This window comes from Mytilus trossulus, chromosome 5, assembly GCF_036588685.1.
Source record: "Mytilus trossulus isolate FHL-02 chromosome 5, PNRI_Mtr1.1.1.hap1, whole genome shotgun sequence".
NCBI classification, from domain to species: domain Eukaryota; kingdom Metazoa; phylum Mollusca; class Bivalvia; order Mytilida; family Mytilidae; genus Mytilus; species Mytilus trossulus.
In genome coordinates, this window is record NC_086377.1 from 19,474,807 (window position 1) to 19,489,404 (window position 14,598).

General features: G+C 31.8%; 1 protein-coding gene across 1 annotated transcript; it reads left to right on the top strand.

The window, feature by feature from the left end:
* The first annotated feature begins 3,518 nt into the window (after positions 1–3,518).
* On the top strand, positions 3,519–13,950 carry LOC134717704 (GTPase IMAP family member 9-like). Its single transcript, XM_063580197.1, has 3 exons — positions 3,519–3,576; positions 10,273–10,301; positions 13,042–13,950. The coding sequence occupies exons 1-3, from the start codon at positions 3,519–3,521 to the stop codon at positions 13,948–13,950; spliced, it is 996 nt and encodes a 331-aa protein (XP_063436267.1).
* The last annotated feature ends 648 nt before the right edge of the window (positions 13,951–14,598 follow it).

Below are 14,598 nucleotides of genomic sequence, written 5' to 3' on the forward strand. Positions count from 1 at the left end.
ATCCAATTAAATAAAGACAGTAGCTATTTCATGACTCTTAAATGCTATTTTACCGGTCTTATAATTAAGATTAAAATAGAAGCTTAGAAATAAAGAATAGAAAAAAATAAAGAAACATACACTTTTAATATTTTACTAATCAAAAATGTCTTAAAAATATCATTATCTTTAAAAAATATCGTGATCCTTGCCGGTGATGTTTCCTTCTCGTGCTTCTTTAAACAATAAAATTTCTTTTATTACTCAATTTATTTCACTTGACTGGGCGGAGTTTAACCGGTTCGCTCATAATAAACCAGTCCATCTATAGATAGGTATTTTAGAATTAACTCATCAATGAAGTGTCCAGTTATTCTTTTGTAAATTCATTTGATGACACTGATAGGTGATTCGAAATCGTTTATAGGTATAACGGCAATCATCCTTATCACACACATCTTCAAATAGACTGTTCTTATGCAAATTAAAACGTAAGCTCCGCACGATCAGTTGAAATATCATTGGTAATACAATATGTTCATTTGATTTTGACATGTTCTTATAAGTGTACTTACAAATAGTAAGTAATATTAACTGTGTGAAACTGTTTTTTATAAGTTTTTTTAATATATAATAAAATGACATTATAGTGACGTAATAACCAGAAGGGTCACACCTAATGAAGAGTTTAAAAGTAAACGTGTTTTTTTTTTAACAACATAATATAATATTTATTTCAAATATTGGCTTGTTACAATATCTTTCAGGAGTCCAAGCTCCTCCTGATGTTCCCTGTTACAATCGACTAATCACTCAGGGTAGTGAATAGTTGTAAAATACATATAACATTTGTATATCAAATATATATTACATTTGTATATCAAATATATATTAAATAATATCACTTAGTATGACTATTCATATGTTTTCTAATAGTTGCTAAAAAATTCCTTTTAAATTTTCAAACATACTCTTCTATTGAACTCATTGAGAAAAATTGAGAAAACATTGACTTTTTTCGTCTTTTGATCAGATATGTAATAGGCTTTATAAGTTGAAAAACCAACAATTGTTAAAAAATAGTTAAAGTCAAATTATTCTTTGTCAGAAGTTTTATATCCAAATACCAAGTGTCTTAGTTTTATCTTAAACATTATTTTACTGTTCTTTAAAACTTGATCTATTTTATTCCAAAAAGGTTTTAAATACGGACACAGTATAAAGAAGTGATCATAATCCTCTTCCTGTGTACAAAAATTACAAGAGCTATTGGTTACAATTTTCCACCTGCATAAAAGTTTCTTTGTAGGTAGAATATGTTGTAGTAATTTCCATCTGAAAATTTTAAGTTAATTTTCTTTCAAATATCTGAATAAAAAATTGTTTAAATTGTTTTGATATAATACATCATCTATATTAAATATACGTGTTGATTACCCCGACCATACGCGTACAGTCCGACCATACACGTATGGTCGGACCATATGAGTATATACCCATATGGTCATGACCATACGCGTATGGTCCAGATACTCATATGGTCCGGAACATAAACACGGTACTTTCATTTTCGAAAGAGATAATGGTCAATATATGTTATGAAAGTTTGCCAATACAGATAGCGTTATCACATATTTATAGCTTGTCACGCCGTGGTCACATAGTTTGTCATGAGAACAGTTCATGATTCAAATATATGCGTTGTATAAAATTCGGAAAAAGGTTATTTTCAAAAAAGAAAAGTATATTGTTTTGTTATCTTTATTCGATATTTTATCAAATACCAATTTAAACAACAACGTAACTAGAAAAAAAAAATAAACGTTCAATAAAAATCATTATGAACAATGGTTGAGTTCATAAACCGTAAATTGTAGAAATGTTTATCTGCAGTGGTGTTTTTTTTACATGCTCATTACCAAATACTGAATGATCATAAATATTAAACAAAAACTACACAATATGTTAATTTATTTAAATGTCTTCCTGTTATTTATAAAAAAAATGAAGTGTTCATAAAATTCATTAATGCACATTTTGAGCTAGCATACTGTAAGAGCTATTTGCAAACTGATTTGAAAAATCTTCCAAAAAGTAATAAAAGCTGAATCAAGAGATTTTGAAGATTTATTATGAAAACACTGGTTTCTGACATCCAAGAAATATGAACGTGAGGGCTAATATCTCCGGAACAGTTGAAATGTGGTCTTTTATAGAATGTACACCCATACAGCTTTAGAAAACGTTTAAGTTAAAAAAAAAAATCTGTTTGAAGAAATGTGAAATCTATCCGGTCTTAATGTAACGGTTTACTTGCTTTCAAGCTATCATAACCATTTTAGAACAACATTGAACACAATAAAATGTCAAAATTAAAAAGACGTTGACTTTTTACCAGAACCAATATTATCAAGTTCTGGTTCAATGACCTCAGCTGTTGAAAATGTGCGATTTTCCATTTCTGACAAATTATATAGTAAGCGATGATAATAGTTATCAAAGGTACCAAGATTTAAATTTAGTACGCCAGACGCGCGTTTCCTCTACATAAGACTCATCAGTGACGCTCATATTCAAATAATCATAAGGCCAAACAAGTACAATGTACAAAGTTGAAGAGCATTGAGGATCCAAAATTCCAAAAAGTTGTGCTAAATACGGCTAAGGTTATCCATGCCTGCGATAAGAAAATCCTTAGTTTTTCGAAAAATTCAAAGTTTTGTGAACAGGAAATTTTTTAAAATGACCATATTATTGATATTCATGTCAACACCAAAGTGAATACCATAACCGTGGCGATGGATTAGGTCAATGTTTTAATGAACTTCAAGTAGTTGAAGTTGAATGCGTACTTTGAAAGGGTTGAAATGAAGGAGCTTGTCGTCTAGCTGCATATATTCCACGCATCATAAGATCAGTATTTACTGCACCAACATAATACGTACTGACATCTTCCTGGTTTTAGCTACTTTATAAATCATATAATCAAGCAAACGTAAAGCAACAACAGTATCAATCGATTTATTAATATTTCTTATAAATGCGATAAATTAGAATCTATATCAGTGACACAACCCTAGCTTGAACTTATAAGGCACTATAAAAGGTTACAATTTCAAGATTCTTCACATAAGTCTATAGAACGAGACATCTTTTTCTATCAATTTTTTTTTATAAATTCAATAAGCAAGGATGTTATTTGTATCGGAATCTTGTCATGAGCTGTTAATTTTATCTGACAGTCTTTCGTGGACCAATGGAAAGTTATGGATGTTCAATGTGTAAATATATACCACAATTTGATTAAACAGATTATAATCTTAATATAAGTAGAAACTGGTAAGTGTACGATTGCTTCCATTGCATCAATTGTGACAGTTCTTTTGGTGAATTGTCTTCTATGTACCAATAACATATATTTTATACAAAACTTGCATGTTTGTGTTCCTCTTATGGGCTTTACATGTGATTAAGGTTTTGAATTACATTGATAACAAACAGTTTGGTTTGATTCATCAATATTCTAAATTATTTCAGATATGGCCAGCAGTAATCAACCATTGGATGACAAAGGAGACAAATATGACAGAAATCATGGTAAGAACTTCTTTCCAATAGAATTGTATTGTACCGGTCGCTGTGAAATTACTATGTTTCGTTTGGTTTAACTGATGATAGGCGCTTTGAGCAAAACATATGTAAATGATATAAGAGCAGTTGCACAATATATTTGAAACTAAGATTTATCAACAGTGTTGTGATGAAATAAATATTTTCTTAAACACAAATGTTTGAATTATAATGTTGAATTTATACCCAACTTTAAAATTTGACGAAATATTCGTGCAGCAGCTGTGTTTTATTTGAGATTGAATGTGTATATGTCGATGTCTTTATGCTTTTGTCGTGAAGTGTTTCCTCTGTAAATGATATTTATCTCATAAGGATAATCAAAATTAATAATTCGAAATACTTTAACTTTAACTCCGCTATTTCTTTTGTTTATATTTTTATATCCTTTAAAAATTCTCCAGGAATGTGTTCATTTGATATTTGACTAGTCTTTGTTATGTACAATTTCATTGAACGAAATTTACTTGTTTTTTTTTTAAATTTATATACACAACTATGCTGTGCCTGTGCAATCTCTAATATTCTCATCATTCAAAGACAGAGCAATTTCAATTACCAACTATTTCCAATTACATATCGGTAATGCCCGCGTCACACTGTCCCGACTTTGATATACGATGGACACCCGAATGCGGAAATTGTAAGTTCGTACGAAGTTGGTCCCAATCTCGTTAACATACCAAAAAGTGACCGAAGCAAGTACGATAAATAACGAAGTCCATACGATGGTGCCGAAATTATATACGATAGCAAAAGATAGACATACGAAGATTAACCGAAGACGGGTATTTAAGCTTCATATCTCAGCCGAAGCCTACACGATGGATCACGAAGGCTACACAACGGATTACGATGATGGCGCGATGGCCATACGATGTATAAAAGACGTCGTGTACAGCTTATGATGCATTTGAATCATATGCCGAAGGCATCATGCGTTTTAAACAAGATAAATAAAGGTTAAATAAATGTATGTCCATATTACAAGTATACAAACGATCTAAAAATGCGTTCTACCTGTTTTGATTTTTTTTTATGATAAGAACAGAATTTCGACAACATATCGTTTCTGTACAATATAAAAAAGAAGATGTGGTATGATTGCCAATGAGACAACTATCCACAAAAGACCAACATGACACAAACATCGACAACTATAGGTCACCGTACGGCCTTCAACTATGAGCAAATTGCATACAGCATAGTCAGCTATTAAAGGGCCCGATAAAACAATGTAAAATAATTCAAACGAGAAAACTAACGGCCTCATTTATGTAAAAAATGAAATGAACGAAAAACAAGTATGTAACACATGAACAAACGACAACCCCTGAAACACAGGCTCCCGACTTGGGACAGGTGCATAAATAATGTGGCGGGGTTAAACATGTTAGTGGGATCCCAACCCTCCCCTAACCTGGGACAGTGGTATAACAGTACAACATAAGAACGAACTAAGTGGACGTGGTCGGGTACTTATACATTCCGACACAAAAAGACACTATGAACAGATCTGAGAGTACACGCAGTTATCTGACAGCTAGTTCAAAGCCACTAAAAACTAATAAAAATGCATGCCTCTAAGACTAAACGATCAATCCTTACACATCCAACATACAATGGATTTAGTGTAAAGACGTCATAAACAGCCAGAGAAAAACATGATCTTGTGCAATGCATGCATCGCGGGAAATCGATCTTTTTGTCTAATTCCTATAAAACTTAGTTTATTATCCCCTCGCCTACTACATGTAAGTTGCGTGTAGATGAAATTGTTCTGGACACTCCAGAACCAAATGCTCAAAACTTGGTATGGTGTTACTCGTTAAGAAAATCTTAAGCGCTATTGACTTTAAATTTTAAAGGTCAAGGTCATAGTGGCAGTTGTAATACAAGGCAATATCACCCTTGTGGACACTATGAAAACAATATGCTTCAAAAGATTTCAACCACATTTGGTATATTGTTCCTCCTTGTAATGATCTGACATTTTTTACGTTCAAGGCCAAAGGTCAAGGTCATGCAGATGGACTTGTTTTTTCTCCTTGAAATAGCATATTACACAGGAAGTTGGTTGATCCTTTTTTTACCTGCTGGTTCGAAAGACAATATTTAAGGTATTTTCAGTTACTAAATGTTTTGGCTGATTTCTAAAAAAAAAGGTTTATGCATCAAATATGCATATTCAATTTACCATTTTCTGTATGTGTCATATATAAATAAAGTGTCCGTATTTGTCCCCAATATGGTACATACAAGGGGATGCCATGCTCGGCATTGCATTGTTCGAACTGTAAAATGTGTGCCCTAGTCTTAATAATCACTCATAATTATGCCCATGTTTACTGATCTATCTTAAAGGTAAGGTAATTGGTTCGTTGATCCCTTTTATTCAAAAAGAGCTCTTTCCAGAAGAATATCATAATAATATAAACAAATGGAAGGATGCAGGGAAAGTAGCAACAATGCGGCAAAATTTGACATATAGAAAAACAAATGGTTATGGAGTAAACATCAGTGTGACAACAACTCAGACGATACATAAAAAAATCAGAATAAAGAAGAAAAGGTTGGTCTCCCTATATACGTGTACCTGCAGTGTTGGTGTACGAGGCGCGTTTACTTGATATGAAAAATTGACAAAAATTAATATTTTACTTGTAAAAGTAAATCCTGAGCCTGTAATAGCTGCTCTTCTTGTTCCATTTGAATAATAGAAACAACGCAGGTCTTTCTTGTTCTCATAGAATCCTATGATATGAGCTCCATGTTTTGTGAACCGTCTTTCTTAACTGTCGTATTAGACTGACCAGTGCATATCGTGCATGGTACATTAAATGTATTTTAGCGCGAAAATTAACTTACATATAGCTGAATTTATTGCTGTCGTTGTGCCATCTTGTCGCCTTCGTACCTATATTCGATGGCAACACGACGTGCTAACGAGAACTTCACGAAGTCGTGTTGCCATCGTAAGAACTTTGGGTAGGTTCGTGATTCATTCGGATAGACATCGTTATTGTAAAACTGCCCGATGTAGACGATGGAAACACGAATGCAATACGAAGTTCAAAGATGCATTTCCGGTGACATTACGATGGTGAGGATGGTGATACGAACTCGATACGAACCCTCAACATCGGACGCACCTTCGGGGATTTTTTAACATGTTAAAAAATGAAAAACCCTTCCCGAAGTTGTCCCCGAAGGCTAGAAAAAGTGGCCGACGGTTAAAGATGGTTAAATATGGCACTACGAATAGCCCGATCTGGATACGATCAGTGCCGATTTTGAAAATTTCCATAATCGTGTTGTCATCGGCGTTAAAATCGGGACAGTGTGACGCGGGCATAAATGGCTGCATGTTCAAGTATTGATAAATATAATTGTTTTTATCATATACTTAGCATTACTATGATAGCTTTTGCATATGTGTAACGAACGGAAGTACAAAAGCCATAATTTCCCACCCAGGCTGATAACCCATATCAGCCCGGTCTGATAACCCATATTAGGGGCGTCTCGGTCAAAAACCCATAACAGTGCTTCTCGTGCAAGTTACTATCGGTTTTCCGGTATCAATTGTTTACTTTTCCATTGTGACGTCAGATATTTTTTATGACGACGTCAAAATTTACGTGAACTTTTGTGGGGATAGTTCATAGTTAATTTAAAAGTACTTTCTAACAAATGCCATTGACAATTATGAGTCATTTTTTAATACAACAAATCTGGAAAAACTAATGATCATACAACTCTTCCAAAATTTCAATGTTTCAAAATGCCTCTATAGGAAATGTTACCATACATATATTTGGAGGTAGTGATGCTGTTGTTAGACAATTATAGTATATTTGATTCATAACTTAACTTCTTTATGAAGTTTTTGACTGTTTTAGTAGTTGCATTTGTCTATTTGACTTACATAAAACTATTGTCGGAAGTATGCGATCAATACATGGCCTTTTCCACTCTGTTTCGGGCTGATATGGGGTCTCGGGATGATACCCAGGCTAATATTGAAAAGGCAATGTATTAATCTCTATGTAGTTATCATCAGAAAAAAGTAAATCACAGCGATATAGGTATGGCTAAGATTGTAAATTATCGCACACAGAACAAGTAGTATTTCATCAACCATACAAAATAAAATATAGCAAAGTATCAACTAGATTCAACGTAATCATAAAAGGCTATTATGCATCTTTACTTCAACAAAAATGCTGAAAATTCTTATTTAACAAGCTAACAAGGATATTCATTGAATATACAACAATGATTATAAAAACTGCATTAACATATCAAACTAAAAATAATTAAAAGGATTTTTAAATACATTTTATACTCCAAATCGACATAACTAGAAAAACAACACGTATATAAGAATGATCCTTTTTTTCCAACCCTATTTCAAATTTGAGTTTAATTCAAATGAACCAAAGTCTCTCAACATGTACTAGAATACCCGTTTAGCGGTAACCTACTTCAACACTTGAATAATGCATGTTAAGCATAAAAGCTGTGAGCTGGGAAACTACAATCTATATGTAACAGGGAATTCCCAGAAAAAAAACCATCTCACGTTTGAAAAGCAGTAGTTCAATTTTCTATAAAACTATACAAGCCCTGTGTAACATTTTAATTTCTTAACTCAACTTTCAAGCATCCTGATTAACCTTTTGCGTTTAAATAAGTGCTTGGCATTTTGAAGGAGCTTTATATCAGGAAAGCATATTGACAAGTATAATATTTAAAAAAAAAAAAAAAGAAAAAAAAACCAGAACTGAATGAAAAATTCAATACGAAAGATACCATATCAAATGTTAATCAATTAGTTAATACTTTAGATTCATTATGTATATCTTTTATATTCGTTTGATAAAATTTACTGTTTGCAATAGCATTAATTGTTCTAAATAATAACGATGTTCTTATCCCATTAAAAACATAGACGTATTTGACACAACCTTTTTCAACTTTTGATCTTCAGTGCTGTACAACTTTGTACTTTTTTTTCACTTTCTATCTTTTATATCTGGGCGTCACTGGTGGGTCTTGTGTGGACAAGGCGCGTTGTTGGCGTATTAAGTTTTAAACCTGATGTTTTTTGTTATCTATTAATCATGTGTTTGTTTGTCTACTACGTTCTCCTATTTATTTGTATTGTAGTCCTGTAATATTATGTTGTCATTTCAATGTAACGTTCTCCTATTTATTTGTATTGTAGTCCTGTATATTATGTTGTCATTTCAATGTTATATTTAACATTGCCATTAAAGTGCGAGGTTTGACATACCACAAAACCAGGTTCAACCCATCATTTTTATCATTTTAAAAATGTCCTGTACCAAGCCAGGAATATGGCCATTGTTATATTATTGTTCGTTTCTGTGTGTGTTACATTTTAACGTTGCGTCGTTTATTTTCTCTTATTTTTTAGTGTAAATTCACATTGCGATAAGGCGTGTCACGGTACTTCATGTATTTGGTGTTGATGTTATATTTGTTATTCTCGTGGGATTTTGTCTGATGCTTGGTCCGTGTGTTACATTTTAGTGTTGTGTCGTTATTCTCCTCTTTTATTTAATGCGTTTACCTCTGTTTTAGTTTGTAAACCCGGTTTTGTTTTTTGTCCATGGATTCATGAGTTTGAACAGCGGTATACTACTGTTGCCTTTATTTAAATTCAAAAGCTCAAAAACATTAAGCTAATCGAAAACAGCTGTCATACTGCTAAATTGGTGCAGACATTCCTATGTAGAGTGTGGTTAACATGTAAGTCTGTGTCTATAGCTAGATAAAACCTCGCACTTTCACGCCAGACACACAATTCATTGATATATATATAACAATGTGTGAGTAAACTCGGAGCAAAAGGTAAAACAAACAAAAAAACTCTTTCCTCAGTTCAAACTTAGATGTCCCCTAACACCATATTCAGCGGATTTCTTTAGCATGTTAACCCAGTTACTAAATGTGCCCAAATTGTCGACAGAATAACACGTCAATAATCCTAAGTTCATTTTTTAGTTTAAAAATAAATTCTCACATTAATTTCTGTAACATATTGGAGGTAACTCTATCTGCGTTTTATGATTTTGTTTTTAGACTTCTTGTTGTCAGTAACATTAATAGTTTGTTTCAAAGACATTTATGAATATGACAACATATATTTGACTGAGCCACTTACATCATTGATATCACGTATTGCATCCCATTTTAAAACTAGTATATGAAACAATATTTTTCTACTGGAGTATATATTTATTACGATTTAAAAAAAAAATAGTAATGCATAACAATAGTATGCCAATCAAGTATCGAATTAAAATACCGTTCTCACAGAGAGGCACATAACTTTGTCGATGACCAGAATAATTAGTGGAATGGGTATGCATATCATTCATTATAAAAAAAAACATCGTTTTGAGAAAAAAAAATGAAACATCATTTTGAAATTAAATAATCTGGTCATGTGTTCGATTAGGTTAATTGTTACAGAGCATCAATGTCGATATTAGTGTAGACATTTATACGCCTTAAATGTTTGTTTGGACCTTTCTGTGTATATGCGTTGAAAAATTACCTCACTTTTGATCAGAAAACACTTTATCCTTTAAAATACATGACTCCATATAGTATTATCATTTTTTTTTACAGATAATGAAAGACTGTTAACTGAGAATGAGGTAACGTATGATATATTGATTGAAAAACATCATAAAGAACACATTCATGTTTTCCAATGTTTTTATGATGAGTAGAGATCTGAGAAAACGAATTACTTTAGATAAGTGAAAATTGAATGGCGTTACATTTTTTCTCAACCTTGTATTTCCAAAATGGCTTTATGCTAGTGTAAACTTCTTTAATCTGATAACATAGTTTCTGTCTTCATGAAACAGTCCTTAAAAAAAAAAAAACTTAACATAGTTTAGGGGCCAGCTGAAGGACGCCGCCGGGTGCGGGAGATTCTCCCTACATTGATGACCCATTGGTGTCGCTCTGACACATTCTTTATTTCCATTCTCAATTTTATTTGAATGGTTTCGAGTGACTTGTTTTGAATTGTAATATGTTCACGAATTTAACAATATGGTCGTGATTATCAATTTCCACATCATTTTAATTCTGACCTTAATTGTTTCGAAAAAACATTATAAAACAGCTAAACATAATAAAAGGGATGGTCTAGAGGATTTGTTTGTTTTTATAGTGATTACATAAGGACAGAAATTGGAAAACATGATTAAAAACGCATTCCGTAAATTAGCGGCTCAACTGCATGTTGACCAAATAAGTGACCACTAAATTGACAAACTGTTAAACTGCTTACTCGCAAAGGGATATTTACAATATTAAGATGGTGCTAAAACTGTAAAGAACTTCTGGATGTTTTTGAATCTTGCATTTTTTTTCCGAAATATTTTATATCAAAGCTTTTGATTGTTCGATCCTTTAAGCCACCATTCCCCATGTGAAATAAAAACAATCCTGTGATAGAAATAATACACAATGCTTTTCAATATAAAAATTTCAGCATAGTTACGCTATAAATTTAATACTGTAATACACTATGGCATATTTTATAAAATATGAAAAGATTAACTATGCTACACATATTTGTTAAATTTGGAGTTGGAATGTTCATCAAAGTGTGATATTCCTATGGGAACAAACTGTGTGTTTCTCATTGCTGACCTCTTCTTATTTTTATAAGCGACGGAGGTCCTTTAGACACTTGTAAAAAAACAAGAAGATCAAAGATGCCAGTTCATTTAAATTTACATTCAGATATAAAGATGATGTTCTTTCATTAACAATACAACATTTTTCTGAGTATGTTTCATTCAGAAATAACAGACAAGGCTTCTCCGTCTCCATAAAAAAAAAACAACATATTTTTAAAGTTACATGTTTATTTCAATTTTTGTCATACTCGGCCATCTGAGTACCAAAACCTATTATCATGATTATAAACGATACGTTTTAAGTTTTGAAATTATAAATATCTCAAAACTCAGTAGCAATATACCAATAATATGTTGATACAAAAAAATTATTAACAATACATTCTTTACTTAAAGAGGGAATCTCAGTTAGAACTAGTCTAATTGTCATTGAGGCCCTCAAACAAAATGCAGTTATACACTAAGATAATAAAATACAATATATATTACTAGTATAGACACGATTCAAGCATTCGAATATACAACTGGCATTAATTGAAAAGTTTTGATTAAGTTTTTTTTTATTTAATCATAAAAGAAATACAACAAATTAATCGAATTGCATAGAATTTCAAGAAAATGATTAAATTTGAATTATTCCACATTATACACTTTATATTGTGAGTGGTAAATTTCTCCATTCCTTGGTTGCAAAATCTTGGTTGCATAATAATGAAAACCTTTTTTTTTATAAATGTATTTAGTCTTGAAACATTAAAGATAAGTATTAGAGACAGATCGTAAGCTGTTGTGTTGCACATAATTCATATTTAGCATTGCTTAGTAATAATGTTTTAGTCCATTTACCATTGTTTACATTATAATTGAGTTTTGGTATTTCATTCTTTTTGTAAAAGATAGTCATATAAGAGACGAACACATAACATTAGATGGAACAGGAATATGACATACAAGTATATTTCTTCCTACTTTTATGAAAAATTAATATGTAATTTTGATGTGTTTTCAATTTTGTTGTGTTTCGGATTTAGCCGCTACTCAGACTTTGTAAAACATCACTAGTGTCTGAGCAGAAAGTTGATTAACCAGGGGCATGTCGTCCTTTTTATAAAAAAAATCATCGGAAGGTACCAAGACTTTGTTGATTAATATTCCCTATGAACTTCAAAAATTATACATGATTGTCTTGAAGTTTAGTTTTTAGGTAATGACGTTTTTAATCAACTTTAATCCGTGTATTAGTACTCTTGTTTTATGTCATTGTGAAAAGTACTTTTACTGTTTGGTAATTTTTGGTAATATATATTTGACGTGACTTGGTACTTTTACATCTCGTTATTGTGTTATTGTGCTATGGCAAAGATTTGTATTCCTGTCTTTCATTTTTGCTTATGTGCTTAACCTTTGTGGCCTTTTGTACTATTTGTTGGCATAAGTCTTTTTTTATAGTGTTTAGGATTATAACGCAATGTTGACTGCTGTATTCCTACTTTAAACATTGTTACCCTTTATGACTGTTTGTTTAGTTTACCCATTGTTGTCAGTATAATGGAATTTCATGCGATTTTCATACAAGTGAGAGGTAAAGCTAGCTATAAAAAACAGGTATAATTTACCATTTAATACATACATAGTCGGAAATACGAGAGATGTTGTCCATTCGTTAAATATTTTTGAGCCTTTTTCTTTTGCCATTTCATTCGTATTTGTTGTTATTTTACTTCCATTTTTTATGCAGGCTTCACAATTTGATGGGAAAAAAGGAATTCGAATTCTTATAATTGGAAAGACAGGGGACGGTAAAAGTGCCACCGGAAATACAATGATGGGTCAACAATGGTTTGAATCAGACAGTTCCGGTAAATCAGTTACTCAAAAAGGAAAAGCTGGCAGAATAAAATGGAAAGAACAACATATCAAAATTGTTGATACCCCGGGATTATTTAACAACAGAATGACAGAAGAGGATCTCAAGCGTGAAATAATAAAGTGCATGACTTTGATATTACCCGGACCACATATCATTATGTACGTGATAAGAATTGGGAGATATACGAAAGAAGATATTGAAGGTGCTGACAAGTTTTTACAGATTCTTGATGGCAATATATACAATAATGTAATTATTGTTTTAACTGGACGAGATGACCTAGAATTCCATGATAAATCACCGAATAACTATTTAGAGACTGTAACCCCCAAATTCGGCAATTTTGCAAAGAAATGTAGTCAGCGATATATCTTTGTCGACAATCGATCGAAAAATAAGAAAGGTGAATGGATTAACATGTACTCTGCAATTGATAAAATGTTGTTCGAAAACAATCATTCTTATTTTACCAACCAGCTGTTGAAAAATCTTGATGAAGCGTTTGGTGATATAAAAGATGAATGCGTTGAAGACGACAATAGCCTACCGAAAGAAGAAATAATTGCCACTTTAGAAAAGAAAATCGAAAACGAAGGAAGTGCACTTATTGTCTTGTTAAAAAATGCATCCGTTGGAGCAATAGCTTGTGGACTATTTAGTGCGATGTTTTATCGTTCTATTGTTATAGTGAGTGCTGGTGCAATAATCGGTGCAGGAGGAGCAACAATATATACAGGCGGTACATACGCTTATAAGAAATTATGCACAATATTATAGATTCTAAATTTAACTGAACGTAATATATTGGTGGAATACCGTAAATACTACAAAGACGTTCTTGATAATAAAATTTTGGATTGTACTACAACATTTCAACTAAAGTTATCTTTAAGTGCTTTTAACTAGTTCCCTAACTACTACTGTATCAAAAAACCTATCATGACATTACAAAAACAAGTAGCAGACTTGTTCCTGTACTGTAATATGGAGACGAAGTCCCCAATAACAGTAGAAAAATCAATAATTTTTTTTTTAAAAATCGGAAAAAATGTCTTGAAATTTTCATTGTACTAATGAACTTTAAATCGATCAATTTTTTTGATGTCATGTTTTCAATATCTGCATCTGTGCAGAAATTTACAATGTAATTATTTTTTTCGGTCTCGTTTGAATAAAAAAAAAAATATTTATCAGTCTAGTATAAAATAGGAAGGATCGCTATACCAATTTCATTTTTAATAATTCCTTGATATGAAAAAACGTTACCTAATGATAGCGTTTGTTTGTTGTCATAACTTAAATAACGTCATAACAAAAATCCCTAACAACAGAACTAAAATCGGAAACGTTACGGTATTTTCGTTTCTTTTTTTTTAACAAATATTTCAGTTACAAAAAAATAATTCATACAGACTTCGTCCTAAT